This window comes from Lithobates pipiens, unplaced genomic scaffold (genome assembly GCF_037356315.1).
Source record: "Lithobates pipiens isolate NorthernLeopardFrog02 unplaced genomic scaffold, aLitPip1_a1.2 Scaffold_16, whole genome shotgun sequence".
NCBI classification, from domain to species: Eukaryota; Metazoa; Chordata; class Amphibia; order Anura; family Ranidae; genus Lithobates; species Lithobates pipiens.
Genome location: NW_027507748.1, coordinates 37,925,850 through 37,945,989, shown reverse-complemented (window position 1 = coordinate 37,945,989; position 20,140 = coordinate 37,925,850). Strand labels below are relative to the sequence as shown.

Sequence of the window (20,140 nt, the reverse complement as noted above, 5' to 3'; positions counted from 1 at the left end):
CTGCCCCTGATACATTCACACTTAACAGGCAGCAACCATGGACAGCACAAAGGAAATTAATGTAAATCCTAGGGTAATGTGACTAACCTTGTATTGTCGCCAGGGTGCTGTTACTCATCAGAGCAGGGCTGAGTGCGCCCCCCAATGTCCCTGGGTTCAGACTAAATAAGGCACCTCTGCAAAGAAAAGAATGCAGGGTTCATAAATGCAGTCAGATAAGAACAACACAAATAAAATACAAATACAGTTATAAAAAGTCTACAAAACTTTCTGAATTCTGACTTGACAAAAAAGACCAATGCTTAGGAAACCGGTTTGCCACGCAAAAGCTTACAGTGCATTTCGTTTTTGCCAATGAATAGCGAAGCAGCAGGTTTAGTTCAAAAGCCCTGAGCTAAACAAATATTGTGCACATATATTAGAGTCATGTGTATTCTTAATTCATTCTTTGTATACTTTATGAATATCTTCCAAATCTGTGCAGTAATCCAGCATGAAACTTCTCCTCCACTTTGCCTCTCGGCAGGCGTTTGCTGTAATACAGACCGGGCACAGCAGCTGCTCTCTTTCCTGGGTGACTGGTCTTGTATCCGCCCCCCTCCTATAGTTTTATACAGGCATCCTGTAGTGGGAGGACCTGCTGGGTCCTACCTACAGCTCTGATCTCTGTATAGGCTATACCCTTGTACGGTGAGGACATCACCCAGATATTGCCTTGCTACTTGTTACCAGGCAAAATCTGGATTTGCAAAGGCATTTAGTGCCTTTGTACATATTGAATAATTTACACTGCTCAAAAAAATGAAAGCAACACTTTAAAAACACATCAATCTCAATGGGGAAAAATATCATGCTGGATATCTATACTGATATGGACTGGGAAATGTGTTACGGCTGAAAGGATGCCACATCGTTTGATGGAAATTAAAATGATCAACCTACAGGGGGCTGAATTCAAAGACACCCCAAAAAGCAAAGTGAAAAAATGATGCAATGCAACAGACTAGTCCATTTTGCTGAAATTTCATTGCAGCAACTCAAAATGGTACTCAGTAGTTTGTATGACCGCCACGTGCTTGTATGCATGCCTGACAACCTCGGGCATGCTCCTAATGAGATGACGGATGGTGTCCTGGAGTATTTCCTTCCAGATCAGGATCAGGGCATCACTGAGATTCTCAACAGACTGAGGTGTAACCTGGTGGTGTCGGATGGACCGAAAAAATGTCTCAGAGGTGTTCTATTGGATTTAGGTCAGGCGAGTGTGGGGGCCGTTCAATGGCATCGATTCCTTCATCCTCCAGGAACTGGATGCATACTCTCACCACATGAGGCCAGGCATTGTAGTGCACTATGTTAGGCCAAGGCATCCAAACTTTCTAAACAATGGACCAGTTTACTGTCTTTCAAAACTTTAAGGGGCCCCCACTGTGTTCATCTGGAGTAGAAAATGCCCTGGCATCAGTAGTAAACAATGATCCATTCTTGGAATTAGGGGAAGGAATAATGCCCAATCACTGGTGTCAATGGGAGGAATAATGCCTTATCATTTGCATCAATGGGAGAATTAGTGCCCCATCATTATGTCAATGGAAGGGTTAATTCCTCCAATCATTGGTGTCAATGGAGGGAATAGTCCTTGGTGTTAGTGGGAGGATTATTGTCACACTGTCAGTGTCAGAAACTACATCAGCAACAGTGAAGGAAATAATGCCCCAAGGGCAAGATAAAGGCAAGTAAAGGCTGCATCCAGCCCCCAGGTCACAGTTTGGAGACCACTGATCTAGGTCAACCATTTTCTGGCCTAGAAACTTCAACGTTGCTCCAGAATTTGCTAGGAGCTCCTTATGTCCCTTCAGAGCTTTCTATGGCTTCTTTTAGCAGTGGCATACTGACCTCCTCCTCGACAGTGTCTGTACAGTGCGGGCACCTGCCTCACTTCAGCAGAGCAAGTGTCAGAGCAGAATAAGTGGCATGGTAACACTGGGCCTCCCCACTCACAGCAATGATATTTTCAGTTGTCTGCAAGAGGGACATTCCTTTCACTGACCACTGATTTGAACAGGGACACTTGCCACTACCTGCGTTTTCTCCAATTATTTCAACTTACAATCACACTAATATACCTTGAGCAATATCAATTTTTAGGAGAGGTTTGCTAAACTATTAAAATTACATCAAGGATTCCTTCATATCAAAAGGGTTGAAAATGGCTGATTTGAGCAATTAGACTGTTAATGTGAAAAAAGAAGAATTTCTTAGTCTACTTCTCTTTTTTTTTTTACTTCGAAGATGCAAAGTGTTATTTATTTATTTGCCCAATGTGCCTTTTGTTAACCTAACTATGTAAAGTTTCCAAGGTTGGTTGAAGAAGAAACTGTGGCATTTCGAATATAGAACAAGGCAACTCACATTTTTTGGCGGATACTCATACAAAACAATAATCTGTACTGGACATGCAAGTGGTGAAAAAGCATATGCTCACCCAGCGGCAAACTGCGAGGGTGCCATCAGCCCAGGGTTCAGCCCCGCTGCAGCGGCCATGGCAGCGAGGCTCGCGTTGGAGGGCAGCTGCGTTGCTCCCTGTAGTGCTGTGGCAGCCGCTGTGTGGATTCCCGAAGCCGTCACCATCACTTGGCCGCTGCTCAAGGGAGAAGTGAGTGGAGTGGAGGTGGTGTGCGTTGTACTGGTTTCACTAGCGCTAGATGCTTCAGGAGCGGCTGCGGAGCCGGACGGGGATGGGCTCAGTGACGGGGATGTCAGGGTAGACGATACTGGAGGTGCAGTAGATATCACAGTTGCCGTGTTGGCAGTGGGAGTCCCTGTTGTGCCTGAAAGGAAACATACATGTATTTTCAGCAAGAAAGCAACCTGACTAAAAATGGAATTGGCATCAGATATATATTTACATGTTAAAGCAAAACTTTACTCCGTCTCTCAATCAATTACATTTTTTATTTCTTTTTTTACATTTCTTCAGTTGCTTCATGGTTTCCAGCCTAGGTAAAAATTATGTCATCCCAAGAGTCTTTATGAACTTTTTTTTTTTCCTTCTCATTTGAAGGAGGGGCTTTCTCAGCTAAGCACGCCCTCCTGCCTGCATGGCTGAGCTAAAGGCAGATGGATTACAGGAAGTAAATGCTACATGAATCACCTGCCCTTAATTGATAGATAGAAATGCTTTGGGGTCCTTTGAAAGTGATTTCTCAACAAAATAAAGCATGGAGATATAGATTGTTAAGTGAGTCTGTTTTGAATGTTAAAAAATAATTAAATAGCATTTTCAGCCTGTAGTGCACAGATACAGTTAATTTACACTTTAAAAAGTACATTCTTGTTGAGTAATGTGTAAGTGTCACACTTCCAGTTATTTATAACCTCTCACAGAGATCACAATACTCTCCTCTTGACAGTGCCTTCACCTTCTATATCTTTTTGATCAGGCATCATCCACGGTTACCATCTATTGCCTTGAATAAGATGCCAACTCAGAGATGACACAATTATATACAACCTGGTGTCTGTGCAGCTCTTGGTTGTGTTTACAAAATGTCTAATACAGATCAGCCCCCCCGATGAAGTCTTTCCCCTCTTCTACCAAGTTACATTGTTGTAGCCTAATCACTAGGGGAGAGAAGAGTGAGGAAATGCTACTCCCTGCTTGCAGCAGACTGATGACATAATGTCAGCCTAGGCAGAGTCTCTTGACTGAACTATTAATAGTACAGTGAATTAAAGTAGAGCTATAGGCAATTCCCCCCCCCCCCCCCCATTTTGGATAGAGCAGTGGAGGGTTACAACCCATCAGAATTTTTTTTTCACCATCTGTATCACATTGCAGAGATTTTCCTTCACTTCCTGTCCCATAACCAGACAGGAAGTGAGAGGAAATCCCTGCAAATTAAGGTCATTCCTTGGGGACCCCCAAGTCACGAGAATTAGTGTCCCCATTGGAAGATTTCCCCTGTATTTCTCTTCTGGGGACAAAAATTGGGGTTTTTATTTACATTCACTTTTAATGTGAACAGTAAACAGGACAAAGAGAGGGGGGGATCTCCTTCACAGGGACACAGACAGCAATAAAAACTGACAAGCATTCTAATGCCTCTTCAATCCATCCAAAACTGAAAAAAAAAATAAAAAAAAAAATAAAAAAAAAAAACGGTTTGGATTGAAATAGTTTAATAATAATAATAATAATAATAATAAAAGATGCACCTATGTATCTATGCAGAATTTACTAAAAAGGTCCCCCTCCTTTAAGACATGTATACATTTAGATAAAATGTTGAAAGAAATAAAAGATTTCAAGAATTTTGAATAGTAATCAGCTGAGATTGATAATACATTGTTGATTAGCTGTAGAGAATGGTGAGACCTTACCTGGGACAGAGTAGCTGGTGACTGCTGCTGCAGCACAGGTTAGAGGGAGGACTGGGTTTACAGTCAAGGTGTTTGCTGCAGTACTTGTCACAAGGCTTGGTGTAGAGGCCACCTAAAATGCAGAGATGCAATGTTAGAACTGATAGCCACAGTGCAGGTGCCACATGCGCCCTCTACAAGAGCATGTCCTAAGCCTGACACATACAAATGCATAAAATCCCGTTCACACCAGTGCGACATGTGATTTACAAATCGCACCAGAAGTCCCATCTAATGTCTTTCTATGGTAATGTCTCAATAGGTGCGTTTTGAAGAATAGTCCCTGCACTATTCTTGGCGATTTCATGTGCGACTTGTAAGCTGCAGATGAAATCGCACTGTCCTGCGGCTTTGAAATTGTACTGAAGTGGTGCGATTTTAATGTAAAGCGGCGCTAAACACAGAAAAGGCACTGAACTCCAATAAGGGTCTTGAACACCTACCAGCCACAGCTACCAAGCTTGCCCCCTTTTTTTGTGAAGCAGCTCCTTTCCCTTACAAGAAGCTCAAAATAATATTAAGGCAAATGGCGTTGACTTGTGTTTAAAGCTGAATTCCAGGTTATGAGGTTTCGTTTTTTTTTTCCCGTATAGTTGCGCTGGTCAAGCTGCATAGTGAACACCGCACAGAGGGTCAAATTGCTAGACATGGGCGCCATCCAGAGAACGCCTTTTTTTTGCTTTCAACTAATGCAAACATGTTCTCCGATTGGTTGATTTTGGGGCAGTGACATCAGGATTGGTTGATTTCGGGGGAATTAACATCAGGATCTCCATTTTATCCAATCAACACCTTGTATTAATAGAGAAAAAAAAAAAACAAGGTGTTCTCTGAAAGGCATCAGTGCAAAGCAAGTAACCCCATATTCAATATGCAGCAGGTAAGTCACTCAGCATGGGACCCAGAAGACACTGTAGTAGCAACAGATATAGAATCTCTCATTCATATATAATATTTATTAATTACAAAAAAAAAAAAAAAAAAAAAAGATATATATATATATATATACACACATACACACACATATATACATATACACTATATATATATATATAGTCCATTCAAAGTACTATAGTATATAATATGCTATATTGTATTATGCTAGTTGTTGGTTGCTTTTAATAATTTCACTATTTAAAAAATATTGCATATTAGCAACAGTGATATTGCGTATTCGTTATTGCACACTGAACTTTATTTATCACATGCTGGTAGGCATTGTGTCATCTAAGTTTACAGTCTAATTTTAGCGCTGCACTCTTATTTTTGCACTCATTTTTCATGCCCAACATCTGAGTTATAGTGTTCAGCTGCTGATTGTTTAACCGAGCGGAGATGTATCAATTCTTATATTCACCTCTCTATAAAGGCCTCAAAGCTGACAATGCAGACTGTATCAGAGCAAAAGCCATGAGGTCAACTGACTGCAGAGCTCAGAGACAGGATTATTGCAAGGCAGAGATCTGGGGTAGGCTACAAAAACTTTCTGCTGGATTGAAGCTTCCAAAGAGCACAGTGGCCTCCATAATTGTCAAATGGAAGAAGTTTGGCAGAACCAGGATTATTCCAAGAGCTAGTTGCCCAGCCAGACTAAGAAATCGGGGGAGAAGGGCCATAGTAAGACTGACTGAGCTCCAGAGATCCTGTTTGGAGATGGGACAAAGTTCTAGAAGGACTGTCATGTGTCTGCAGTAATGTTCATGTCTGTCTGCTTACCTCTCTGTTGTGTTCAGCTTAGAGACCGACCCTGTTCACCTGTCTGCTTAAGTAATCTTCCCTCAAACATCGCTCCACCCCAGCCTCTAACGGGGAACACTATATTAACCTGTGCATGGCAGCCAAGCCTCGCTGATCAATATTGTGTGTTTGGGTTCCTGTATGCTCCACGCCTGATTCTGTTTACTGTCCTTGGCTTGTTCTCGACCATCCTTGCCTGCTTCATACCCTGACCTTTGGCGTGTTCTTTGACTACCCCTGTCTGCTCGTTGCCCCAACCTTTTGGCTTATCCTCCATCTCGTTTGCCAGTCTGCTGCTTCCTCTTTCCTCCAGTAGCCTACTGTGAGCTGGGAGACCCTGGGGCCGTGACCTGGAGCCAGTTGCAGCAAAGTCCATCCCCACCACTAGGGGCTCTAGTGAACACCTGCTGGCTCTAAGCCCTTGTACACACGGTCGGACATTATGACAACCACATCTGTTGGATTTGGTTCGAAACTGTTGCATACACACGGTCAGACAAAGTTGTCGGAAAATCCGATTGTACATAACGTGATAACATTATTTTGTTACGACGGGACTACATTCAGGCTAGTAGCCAATAGCTTTGGTCTAGGAATTTGTTCTGAGCATGCGTGGCACTTTGTCCGTCGGAGTAGGCTACACATGATCGGAGTATGTCCGATCAGAGCATGTTGTCGGAAACTTTTATAGACAAGTTGGAAAACTTGGTCCGTCGGATATTCCGACGGAAACAGTCCGATGGAGACCACACACAGTCGGATTATCCGACAATACGGTCCGATCAGACACATTCTGTCAGAATCTCCGACCGTGTGTACAAGGGCTTAGACTCTGCTCCCTGGGGAATCTCATGCTGTAGCTCCCAGTGGGATTCCTGTTGGTGCTCCAGAGATGCTGCTTTCCTGAACCACTCAGAGCCAGCCACAGCAGTCAGCTGTAAGGTCCACTACCGTAGCGGTGCACTCCTGACCCCCAACATTGTGCATCTGTCACTTGGCCTCAGGTGACCTGACAATAACAACCATCACTGCAGCCCTCTGCCAATATGGGCTTTATGGCAGAGCGGGCAGAAGGAAGCCTTTCCTCAGTGCAAAACAAATTTAAAAAAGGCCATTTTGAGTTTGCAAAAAAGCATCTGAAGGGCTCAGACTGTAAGGAACAAGATTTTCTGGTCTGATGAAACAAAGATTGAACTGTCTGGCCTCAATTCCAAATGTTATGTCTGGAGGAAACCAGGCACTGCACATCACCTTCTCAATACCATCCCAAAAGTGAAGCATGGTGGTGGCAGCATCAGGATGTTTTTCAGCAGCATGGACTGGGAGACTGGTCAAGGTTGAGGGAAAGCTGAATAGAGCAAAGCACAGAGATATCCCCAATGAAAACCTGTTCTGCAGTGCTCAGGACCTTAGACTGGGCTGAAGGTTCACCTTTTAAACATAACAACGATCCTAAGCACACAGCCAAGATAACACAGGAGTGGCTTTGGCTTAGGGGCAACTCTGTGAATGTTCTAGAGTGGCCCATTCAGACTCCTGACTTGAACATCTCTGGGGAGACCTGAAAATGGCTGTGCACCGACGGTTCCCATCCAACCTGACTGAGCTTGAGAGGATTTGCAAAGAAGAATGGCAAAAAAATCCCACAATCCAGGTGTGCCAAGCTTGTAAAGTCATACCCAAAAAGATTTGAGGCTGTTGCCAAAGGTGTTTCAACAAAGTAAACAGTCTGAACACGTGATATTTCAGTTTTTTCTTTTTAATAAATTCACAGACCTTTCTAAAATTCTGTGTTCACTTTGTCATTATGGGGTACTGGGTGTAGACCAATGTAGCTATGCAAAAAATAAAAAATAAACATACCTAGAATTCAGCTTTAAAAAGGTAGAGGATCCTGGACTGTCACCTTTGCATCACTGAATGCCACAGTCCGGCCCCCCTAAATTTTGAATGACAGTAAATTGGCCCTTTGCTTAGAAAGTTTGGAGACCCCTGAATTAAACTGGCTTCCCGGCAAAATTAGGAATTTCTGAAGCAGAAAAGTTATGCTCTAAAAATGTTGCTCTTCTGGGTGCATTTAGGGTGCAGATTAGCATATCTAGTGTTCTTGGTGTTTTTCTTATTGTGTGTATTTAATTGCAAATTGTGTACTATTGCTTTAAAGTGGTTGTAAACCCTTACATGTACTCAGTGAAGTGACTGGCCTCAGGTGATACACAGAAAAACAAATCCTCTTACGCACGTTGTACCTGTTTATCTGCAGCCCTCTTTTCTCTACATCTGTTCAAAGTGCTGAACCATTAAGCTTGTCTTAGGCCCCTTACACACGTGCGGACTGTTCAGATCTGCCTGTCAGTTTTTTCAGGCGGTCCTTAACGGACTCTCCATACAGCTCTATGGAGCGACGGATGTCAGCGGTCATAAGTCTGCTGACATCCGATCCGCTAAATCCAGACGGATAGATTCCTATTTTCCATCCGTCTGGCGGTTCGGATCAGATGAAAAACAGACAGGCGGTCCGTTTTCATCCGATTCCCCCCATAGCGTAGAGCGGAGATCTGACAAGTCCGTCCCTGCAGTGTCCAGAGAGGGACTTGTCATCCGCCGGCTCAGCGGGGATCAACGGATCGATCCCTGCTGAGCAAGCGGATGTCTGAAAATGGATCCGCACACGTGAACAAGCCCTAAGTGTTCAGGAAAAAAGGGTGTGGAGAGGTGAAGTGACACTTTAGAGCTCAGTGAGGAGAGCTCTGAGAAGCGGTCGGAAGGAAAGGGAAACACCCCCCTTCACACAACTCACAGGAACAGAGCTGAGGCTGTCAATCAGTTGGAGCTCCCTCCTGTCACCATTTTTCTCTTGGTGTCAGGAAAACTTGTCAGAAGAGACTTATGCAGATAGCAGAGGAACGAAGCAGCAGACAGAAATTACACTTAGTGCTCTGGTTTGAGACAAGTATTGAGACACACTATAAAGGGATATGCTTTGTTCATATTTCATATCTGAGTTTTACAACCTGCAGAGAAATATGCACAAATGTACTCTGTACGACCTCCTCCCAGCCATGTGCATGTACCATTAAAATCACCTTAAAGCAGTATTAAACCCAAAACCAAAAATGTAACATTAACATTATAACAATCATTATATGCGATGGCTGCATCCGTTTTCTTTTTAAAGCTTTTTTTCCCTCCCCTCTGTTTTCACCTGGTCATTTAACCAGTAAAACACCCCCTATTTTAGCGTGCCCCCCCCACTCTGGATGAAGGAGCACAAAGGGCATCTTTGGTCAGCAGCATTTTCAGTCGGTGGGGAAGCGGGCAGAGTGTTAGCCAAACTAGCAGATTTAGATACACTAACAAACTGAAGCTAAACTCCATCTAACACTTTATAGTCAGTTACAGTAAACATTTTTTTTCCTTATGATATAAAGGTTTTACATGAATAAATAAAACCTGATCCTTGGAAGCACCCCTGTTAGGGTTAAAGCAGAAGACCACCCTAAAAAATTGTTCCTAAAAACCTGAAAAAAAAATAAAAAATAAAAAAATAAAAAGTTTTTTTTTTTTTTTTTTAACTTACCAGAAATGGCTGTTGCTAGGCAGATCGTCCTAACCTGCCACTTTCTACACCGCGGTGGTCTTCAGTCTTCTCCTCCTCGCGTTGTCTTCTGGGGAAGGTGGCGCGCTGCGTTCTGGTAACTGTGTGTGTCCCAGAACACTGCCCACCATTTACAGAGCGCTGCACGACTCTCACATGCGCAGTAGTTTCCCTTTGTTAGAATGGTGGCGCCGGGACATGAGAGCCGAGGGATGGTCGGCCGACATCACGGGCACCCTGGACAGGTAAGTGTGCTTATCAAAAGTCAGCAGCTACAGTGTTTGTAGCTGCTGACTTTAAAAAAATAAAATTCAGCCGGCCCACCTCTTTAAATGGTTTGTCTCATCCCTGTAAACTGATGCATCTAAAAGAGTGCTTGTTCTTTTGAAAAACAAAATGGACTTACTGGCTGGCTCACCAGATGAAAATAGAAAGAAATACGAATACAGCCATCACATCTAAGAGTTAGTGAGCTGCAACATAATAAATGTTGGCTTTTGGGTTTAATACAGCTTTAAGGACGTAGGGTCATAATGTTTAGATTTACACAGATAAATGCACAATAAACCTATTTCTGATTTAGACCCCTTTCACACTGGGGCGTTTTTCAGGCGCTTTAGCGTTTAAAAAAAAAAAAAAAAAAGAAGCCTGAAAGAAGCCTCATGTGCAATCCCAATGTGAAAGTCCGAGTGCTTTCACACTGGAGGCGCTGAGCTGGCAGGGTGTCAAAAAAAGTCCTGCAAGCAGCTTCTTTGCAGCGCTTTTGGAGCGGTGACTACAACGCTCCTAAAGCGCCACTTCCCATTGAAATCAATAGGAAGCGCCTGAAAAACGTCTGCAAAACGCTTTTGGCAGCAGCGCTTTGTGGGCACTTTTAACCCTTTATTTGGCCACTAGCAGGGGTTAAAAACGCCCCGCTAGCGCTGGAAATACGCTGGTAAAGCACCGCTAGTTTAAGTGGCGCTTTATCAGCATTTTTTTGGCGCTGGCAGTGTGAAAGGGCTCTTAAAGCACTTGGGCTTTCACATTGGGATTGCAGATGAGGCTTCTTTCAAGCGCTTTACAGGCGCTTTTTTGTAACGCTAAAGCGCCTGAAAAAAGCCACAGTGTGAAAGGGGTCTAATAAAATTTAGCTGAAACCTGATTTTTGTCACAATTTTAGGGAAATTAAAAAAAAAAAACCTCTGTTTTGGTCATCCTTATTTATCACCTTACTGCAGCACAGAATAAGCCGCCACTTGGAAGGTACAGATGAGCGGGGCACATCTGCAATAAATCAGCCGGCATTTTATAGTCATACAGAGAGGAGGGTGGAGGGGACACCTCACATGCTGTACGGCATTAGGCTGTGTGTACACTGAGGTGACACATCCATCACCTGCAGTTATTCATTGACAGCGACCACCTGCTCCGTGCGGCTCAATTACCCCAACTGAACCGCCACAACACAGCTGTAAAAGCCGAGATATTTATAATATACTGACATGTGACCACTGGATAAATCACCTGTAACCATTCACTGTTCTCTTGCAGAGATTAGAAGCTTTTATTTGACAAAAAGTCTGGAACTAAAAACAGAAGAGGGGTGGCTGGGCGACGATGGATATAGATTAGAAATCAAGGTTCAGAAACCCCAAAATGTAAAAGCAACTCATGTTGAAAAAGGAAATAAAAAGATTTTCAAGCCGTGAGGCTGCTGTCCATTGTGCCAGGAAATTAGCCGTGTGCTACAAAACATCCCCCCCCCTCACAGTTCTTTAAAACGGCAAAAAAAATTGTCGTGAAATGTATACAGCCTGCCAGCTCATGGCTCCATTTTCACTATTGCTCGGCAAAATGATTTCATTATCGCTTAGTCCATTTATACATACACATACCTCCCAACTTTCTGAGATGGGAACGAGGGACACCTATTATAAAAACTATGTAGGCATAGGGCACACCCCCCTTAGAAGAGAAATATACAAACAAAAAAAAAAAGATTAGTTAAACCCACAAATGCTTTTTTTAACCACTAGATTTCCTTTATATTGTCTACTGACATTTACAAATGTAGCAATTTAGAAATCAGATGAAAGGTTTAGCGCTGGGAAACACACTTTGAAAGATAAATAGTGCATTTTATATACAACTATATAGATCACACCAAAATGAGGGACAAATGAGGAGGAAAGAGGGACTTTGTTCCAAATCAGGGACATTTGGGAGCTATGGCATACACTATATTACCAAAGGTATTGGGACGCCTGCCTTTGCACACTCACATGAACTTTAATGCCATCCCAGTCTTAGCCCATAGGGTTCAATATTGAGTTGGCACACCCTTTGCAGCTATAACAGCTTCAACTCTTCTGGGAAGGCCGTCCACAAGGTTTAGGAGTGTGTCTATGGGAATGTGTGACCATTCTTCCAGAAGCGCATTTGTGAGGTCAGGCACTGATGTGGACAAGGTCTGGTTCACTGATGTTGAATGAGGTGGTCTGGCTCTCAGTCTCTGCTTAAATCCATCCCAAAGGTGTTCTATCGGGTTGCGGTCAGGACTCTGTGCAGGCCAGTCAAGTTCCTCCACCCCTAACTCTCTCATCCATGTCTTTATGGACCTTGCTTTGTTCACTAGTCCAAATCATTTGATGGAGGGGGGATTATGGTGTAGGGTTGTTTTTCAGGGGTTGGGCTTGGCCCCTTAGTTCCAGTGAAGATAACTCTTAAGGCGTCAGCATACCAAGACATTTTGGATAATTTCATGGTTCCAACTTTGTGTGAACAGTTTGGGGATGGCCCCTTCCTGTTCCAACATGACTGCGCACCAGTGCACAAAGCAAGGTCCATAAAGACATGGAGGAGTGAGTTTGGGGTGGAGGAACTTGACTGTCCTGACTTCAACCCAACAGAACACCTTTGGGATGAATTGGAGTGGAGACTGCGCGCCAGGCTTTCACGTCCAACATCAGTGTCTGACCTCACAAATGCGCTTCTGAAAGAATGGTCAAACATTCCCATAGACACACTCCTAAACCTTGTGGACAGCCTTCCCAGAAGAGTTGAAGCCGTTATAGCTGCCAAGGGTGGGCCAACTCAATATTGAACCCTACGGACCAAGACAGGGATGCAATTAAAGTTCACGTGCGTGTAAAGGCAGGCGTCCCAATACTTTCAGTAATATAGTGTATTTTTTTACACAGCTTCCATCCAGGATTTACACACTACACATGTTTCCAATGAAAGCAATAGTAAAGCCTTATTTAAAAAACAAACATGTTATACTTACCTGCTCTGTGTAATGGCTTTGCACAGAGCAGCCCCGATCCTCCTCTTCTCGGGGTCCCACGCCGGCTCCTCACTCCTGCTGGGTGCCCCCACAGAAAGCAGCTACACACAGAAGGTTTTTTACTTTCATGCATAGAATGCATAAAGGGAAAAAACCTTCTGCCTTTACAATCACTTTATTATAATGTGTTAATCCTGGGTGAAAGCCGTGTGAAAACATTGGAACTATAGGCAAACCTTTTTTTATTTGTAGTTTTGGCTAGAGCAAGGGATGGTATAACACCTGCCAGATTTTTAATTTTTTTTCGCCATCTGTGCCCCATTGCAGAGATTTACCTTCACATCTCATAGCCAAAGGGGAAGTCAGAGGAAATGCCTGAAAATTAAGGGAATTCCATGGGGACCCCCAAGGTCACCAGAACTAATGTCCCCATTGGAAGAATTCCCCTCTATTACTTTTCTGGGGACAACTCAAAATCTGGGGTTTTCTTTTACTTTCAATGATAATGGTAAAAAGGACAAATGGAGAGGGTGAATCTCCATAACAGGGGCGCAGACAGTAATAAAAATTGACAGGGGTTCTAATCTCTCTCTACTCGATCTAAAAAAAGAAAAAAAAAAAAGAAACGATTTTGCATTTATTCTACAACTGCTTGCTGACCAGCCTCTGCACATTTACTGCGGCAGGTCGCCTCTCCTGCAAGAACCAAGGTACCAGTACGTCGATCTGTGCATGCAAGATTGCGCGCCAGGGGTCGATGTCCGCCGGCTGCCCACGATCGTTGTACACAGAGGCAGAACGAGGATCTGCTTTTGTAAACAAGGCAAATCTCCGTTTTGCCAGAAGACATCTCTGATCTGCTGCTCCCAGTGATCGGGAACAGTGATCTCTGTCATGTGCCTGGTAGCCCATCCCCCTACAGTTAGAACACACCCAGGGAACAGAGTCAACCCTAGTGTTAACCGCTTCCCTGCCAGTGTCATTTATACATTGATCAGTGCATTTTAATAGCACTGATCAATGTAGAAATGTCACTGGTACCCAATAAGTGTCATTTGAGGTCAGATTTGTCCACTGCAATGTCGAAGTCCCGCTAAAAATCGCAGATCGCCGCCATTACGAGTAAAATAAAAATAAAAAAATAAAATAAAAAGTCCAAAAATCTATCCTGTAGTTTGTAGACGCGATAACTTTTGCGCAAAATCAATCAATTTACTGCTATTGCGATCTTAGTTACCAAAAATATGTCGAAGAATACACATTGGCCTAAACTGATGAATAAATTAGTTTTTTTATATATATTTTTGGATATGTATTATAGCAGAAAGTAAAAAATATTTTTTTTTCAAAATTGTCGCTCTTTTTGTTTATAGCACAAAAAATAAAAACCACAGAGGCGATCAAATACCACCAAAAGAAAGATCTATTTGTGGGAAAAAAAGGACATCAATTTTGTTTGGATACAGCGTCGTACAACCACGCAATTGTCAGTTAAAGCGACGCAGTGCCGTATCACAAAAAATGGCCTGGTCAGGAAGTGGGTAAATCCTTTCCCGGGGCTGAAGTGGTTAAGGCTCGGTTCGCACTGCTGCGACTTGGGATTCGACCCCAAGTTACGCGACCTGTGAAACCCCAGGTTAGTCCATGAGAGCGGTCTTAATTAGCCCTACTGAAGTTGCTCCGACTTCAGAAAAGATTCCTGTACTACTTCGAGGCAACTTCTATGCTATACTTCAAAGTCGATCAAATTTCAGGTCGCGTGAGTGTGAACCAAGCCTTATAGCAGACCCCTAAGCCGGGCATAAATGGGCGGAGTTACGAATGAATTTTCTTTTGAAAACTGTAACTAAGAATTTTCGTTCGAATATCGCACCATTTGTGGGCCGCAGCAAAGGCCGATTTCAGTGCTGCCATCGAATTTGAGAGATCGGACATGTTGGAAACATTTAGAAAAACAAATTTCTAACCAATAATGGGAGAATTGTGTGAGAAATATAATCGAAACAGAAATGCACACGACCTGTGAGGAAAAGAAGATTCCCAGCCACAAATTTTCTTTTCTGTAGCAACACAAGGTTTGGTTGGTCAAATTTATAAATCAATGGTGGCACCATGGGATTACAAAAACGCACAAAATTTCTGATTTTCTTAAGAAAATTTGTTCGGAATTCAACCCATGTATGGCCTACACTAGTCTTTTAGGCTCACCTTATCCTTTTATCTTAGTTCAGCTTTGTGACGATTTGTAAACCTCTTTAGATTGTGGTAAACCTCGAAAGTGACGGGGACTTACTTGAGGGCCCATTCAGAACTTGACTGGCCTGCCCATAAACCTAACCCTCAGCCCTTCTGTACGCCTTTGGGATGAACTGGAAATGCCGATTTCAAGTCAGATCTTCTCCTCATTACCTGACCTCAAATGTTCTTTTGGATAAACGGGCACAAATTCCCACAGACACATTCCAAAACGTTGTGGAAATCCATCCCAGAAGAGTGGAGGCTGTTCTAGTTGAAAATGAAGGGCAACTCTATAGTAATGCTTACGGTTTTTGCAATGGAATGTCCAACAAGCTCATCGAGGTGTGATGATCAGATGTCCACAGGCTTCTGGCTATATAGGGTATTCTGAATGAAAAGTCACCGGCCTATTCCCCTGTATGCTTAATCTTATGTTTGCAGGACACCTTAAATAAGACACCCTTTCCCACGCCCTCAGACATCTTACCAAAGAAGTCGGACTTGAGAACATTGCTTTAATAGGAGAAGAAGCGGATACTCCACTGCTGGGAGGGTTGATCCTTTTCTCCTTCTGACGTCGGTTGCAGAACCAAACACGGATGACCTCTTTCTCCATGTGCAGCTGGTCAGCAATCATGGTAATCTCCTCCGAGGTAGGCTTTGGGTTCTGGGACAGAAATATGACAGTTGGACGAAGCTCAGGGCTTTGACTATGTAACATTAAGACCCCATTCACACGCGTGCGACTTGTCATGTGACTTTGGGACACTAAAGTCGCATGACAAGTCGCCTCCCCCCAATGTTTTTCAATGACAACCATTCAAGTATGTGTGACTTAAAGTCGCAGCTACTTGAAAAAGGTTCCTGAACTACTTTAGTCCAACTTTCATACGACTTGAGTGCCATAGACTGCAATGTAAACCCTCAAAAGTTGCATGAAAGTCGTACCTAGATATTATACATTGGACCATTGTGCAACCATTATCACTGGTCATAGCCAAAGTCGCATCCAACTCGGACCCATCCAAAGTTGCATCAAAGTTGCAAGACTTTGGAGTCGTACAAGTATGAATGGGGCCTAAGACTTTATTTATTTATTTATTTTTTACAGCATTTCATACTTTCAGGTGGATAAAAAAAAAAAAATGACATTTTCTAGAGTCATAAGATAAAATCTTATCAACACAAAGAGACCCTAACAGCATTGCCCTAAGCTTATTCTTCTCTTGCCATTCTAAGGGGTTTTGGGCCCCAGATACCACAGCCTAACATCCAAGAATGTAAGCTGGAGGTCTCTGCCCAGTGTAACTTTTGTCTGTATGCCGCTATTCCGGCCAAAACTTAAAGTAGAAGTCCACCCTAAAACTAAAATCCCTGCATCTATAGACATCCATGATCTAACAATATCCTCTATAGCCCTGTAAAGAATAACTATACATACCTATTTTGAAGCCGATTTGGTCCAGTCTCCAGCGGCGGAAGCTCTGCAGAGGACACAGCCGGCTGTGAAATGAATGGGGAGTGACGTCACCTATAGAGTTACTGCCAAAGGCTGTGAAATGAATGGGGAGGGACGTCACCTATAGAGTTACTGCCAACAACGGCTGTGAAATGAATGGGGAGCGACGTCACCTATAGAGTTGCTGTAAGGCTTGCGTTGTCGGCTGCCTCCTCTGCACCCACCTCCACAGTGAAGCAGCAGCTGACAGCTCAGCATGGGATCGGGTCTGATCGGGTTCAGAAAAGGTATGTATACCGATTTCTTCTTTACAGGGCTAGATAGGTTAGTGTTAGATCGTGGATGTCTATAGATGCAGGGACTTTAGTGTTAGGGCGGGCTTCTATTTAGCAGCCCATCAGAAGGGCGCCTAGTTGCGGGTGAACTCACAGCACATGTGCTCAACTTGCTTGTCAATGAAGTGGGATGACAGAAGGCACCTAGGCACAGGTGAATGGTACCAATGGAATTTCTTATTTTGGGGGTAGGGGAATGACATATTAATAGAGAGCTGCAATTGTCTTCAATATCTGCCTGGAGTTCAGCTTTAACATATTTTACAATAAATTGCCTGCAACAGGTTAGAATTGCAGCTAATGATTATAGCTTCAGGTACTGGTGCTTACACTTTAACATAACATTCTAAGTTTTAACCCCAGATACAAATATTCTATCTCGACATGTACTTTAGGACTCCATTCACACTTGTGCGACTTCAAAATTGTGTGATTTCCACTGTGACTTTACAGTGGGACTTTGGATGAATGCGACTTTGTTGCAGCTTTGGCTTTGACCAATGATAACCTACATGGTATGGCAATTCCTTTCCCCTCCACAGTGATTATGGCTAAGGTTAGGGTTAGAGATATGGCCATTGCTAGGGTTAGGGTTATGGCTAGGGTTAGAGCTCATTTTCCTTGCAGAAGGGACATCAGGAGCAGAGATGGATGGACAATTTGCTTGGGAGGGGCCTTTCTGCAGAAAGGATGGGCTGGGACATAGTTTGTGCTTTACAAAGTCTCACACAAGTTGCACGTAAATCATGAAGGTGCGACTTTCAAGCAACTTTTGAGGGTTTACATTGATGACTATGGCCCTCAGGTCATAGACCAAAATAGTGCATGAACTTACTTTAAAGTCACTGCAACTTTAAATCACACAGATATGAATGGTACTCATTAAGAAAAAAAGGGGTGGGACTTGTCATGCGACTCTAGGGTTCAAAGTTGCATGACAAATTGCACAAGTATGAATAGGGCCTTAAAATTACCTGAGGCTGGTAGTGAAATGATTTTAATCATATCAGGTGCGGGCGATACTACTTCGCCGAGCAGGCTTTAATCCAACTGAACTTTCCGTTTAAATTGGCAAAATACATTCTGGGTGCAAAAAAAACTAAAACATGAGCAAAGTCTTGTCTTAGGCCTGGTTCAAGCCTATGCAGTTTGAGGTTGACGCGCTTTCTGGGTGCCGTTTATTTCACACGTGTTTTTGACACATTTTTAATGTGTTTTTGGGAGGTGGCAAAAACACAACAGAAAGACATCAAAAAGGCAAGCACTGCATTTTAATTTTTTTTTAAGTATTTTCTGCTGCATTTCCATTGATGTTTATGGAACTAAAAACACAACCTGCTACAAAAAGGCACCGGTGGAAAACGCACAGATGTGAACATGACCCATGGGAACCCATGTTAAAATTGACTGTAGTGCGTTTCTGCAAAACGAAAAATGCACTAAAAAACGCATAGGTGTAAACCAGGCCTTACAGACCTTTACATGCATGCTGTCGAGAAAAGGACCCTTCCTTCCCTGTGTGGAAGCAGAGTTAAAGTTAGAGCTCTGCAATCAGCAGGGAGCAGGAGTTTGCTGAGTGCTGAATAATAAGCGGAGTAGCTATGCAGAGAAAAAAAAAGAAGCAAAAAAAAAAAAAACCACTGACCTCCAGAAAACTCTTCTCTAAGGCCACGCGTATGTTGGTCTCAATGCTGGTGCGTTTTTTCCTCCTGCGGTTTAGTCCCTCAATCCCGTGACCCGGGGAGTTCATGACGTTCGGGCTTGAGAGAGCAGAATCTGATGTGATGTTTTCTGGGTGAAAGAAAGGGAGATCTACGTAACTTGCAGGAGTCAGTAACACAAAGGTTGGAAATCAAGATATATTCAGACATTAAGTATTATGTAAAATATGTCTTCAGAGCCTAATCAATAAATACATATGTTTAGTAAACAAAATTATAAAGTCTAACAAAGGAAATGCTCAGCAATGGAGTAACGGAATAAGAGCAAACCACGCTATTCAACCACGATCCTTAACTCTGGCTATGATTTTTCAATTTTTTTTTTTTTCAATTTGATTCACTTAACCATGCAGTGTGGTACAGTATTTAATATTTTTTTTTACGGTAATAAGCATCACTTTAATCTCCCTGTTGAAGAACAGCTGCCTACTTCTGGCCTTAAAACAACCAGAGCATGGCTGTCTGGTCTCTGCCCCATTATGCTCTTTCCGATTTAAAAAAAATCCAGGCTGTGAAGACATCGGCGCTTCATTAAAAAAAAAAAAAAAAACGCACAATCTGATGACGCAGCAGCATCTTTACAGTCTGGTGTTTTTTTTTTAAACTAGGTGATGGAGACATGACTGCGATGTTAGCGATTGCTGCAAGTCTGGACGTCAAGCAGCAGCTGTACTTCTACAAGGAGATAACCAGTGATATTGTACACTTATGACAGGAAAGAAAACAAATAAAGTCACACTGCATTGGTAAGTAAACAATATAAAATTAAATGGCAGACATGGAGGGACTAATCGCAGCAGTGCAGGACAACCCCCTTCAAATTCACATAAACATGGTCTTGTTGGACCCATTTTCAAACCACATCAGAATACAGCAGGCTTATAGGAGACCATCCTTGATTGGCTACCTAACAGGGAACACCCTCAAACATTCAGGTACTATCGCCCACCTACCAAAATTGTGTTTTTCCCAAGCATTAACAGCACCCTTAAAGAGAGATAGGAGCGGAGGATGGAGAGGGGAGGCGGGCACTCCAAAGCAAGTTGCAACTGCAAACTTGGTGCCTCTCTTCCCCATACCTCCCTTAAGCTCCACAGCCCTATACTACTAAACTCCTGCATTCCTTATCGGTTATCCTCTCGATTTACTCCCAACTCCCCCTTTTTTCTTTCTTTTTGTCTACTTCTTTTTCCCTTCCCCCTTCCTTTCCCCCCCCCCTACTCAGCCTTCTCCTCATACCCCCCTTGCTGGAAATCGCCCTCTTGGCTAGTCAAAAACCCCCCTGTGGAGTGACAGCTAAACTACTCACCACCCCCCCTGCTCATGCAGATTACACTGGACTACTGTCCACTGCAATACATT

At 43.1% G+C, this 20,140-nt stretch overlaps 1 protein-coding gene across 1 annotated transcript in view; it reads right to left on the bottom strand.

Moving 5' to 3' along the window:
* The window catches only part of POU2F1 (POU class 2 homeobox 1), a 92,198-nt gene that overhangs the window by 2,196 nt on the left and 69,862 nt on the right, over positions 1 to 20,140 (bottom strand). The window contains exons 10-14 of the mRNA XM_077479745.1: positions 18,703 to 18,848; positions 15,751 to 15,930; positions 4,384 to 4,495; positions 2,486 to 2,831; positions 88 to 176 (exon numbers count right to left, since the gene is read on the bottom strand). Coding sequence (XP_077335871.1) covers positions 88 to 176; positions 2,486 to 2,831; positions 4,384 to 4,495; positions 15,751 to 15,930; positions 18,703 to 18,848 — 873 coding nt within the window. The remainder of the gene's footprint in view (positions 1 to 87; positions 177 to 2,485; positions 2,832 to 4,383; positions 4,496 to 15,750; positions 15,931 to 18,702; positions 18,849 to 20,140) is intronic.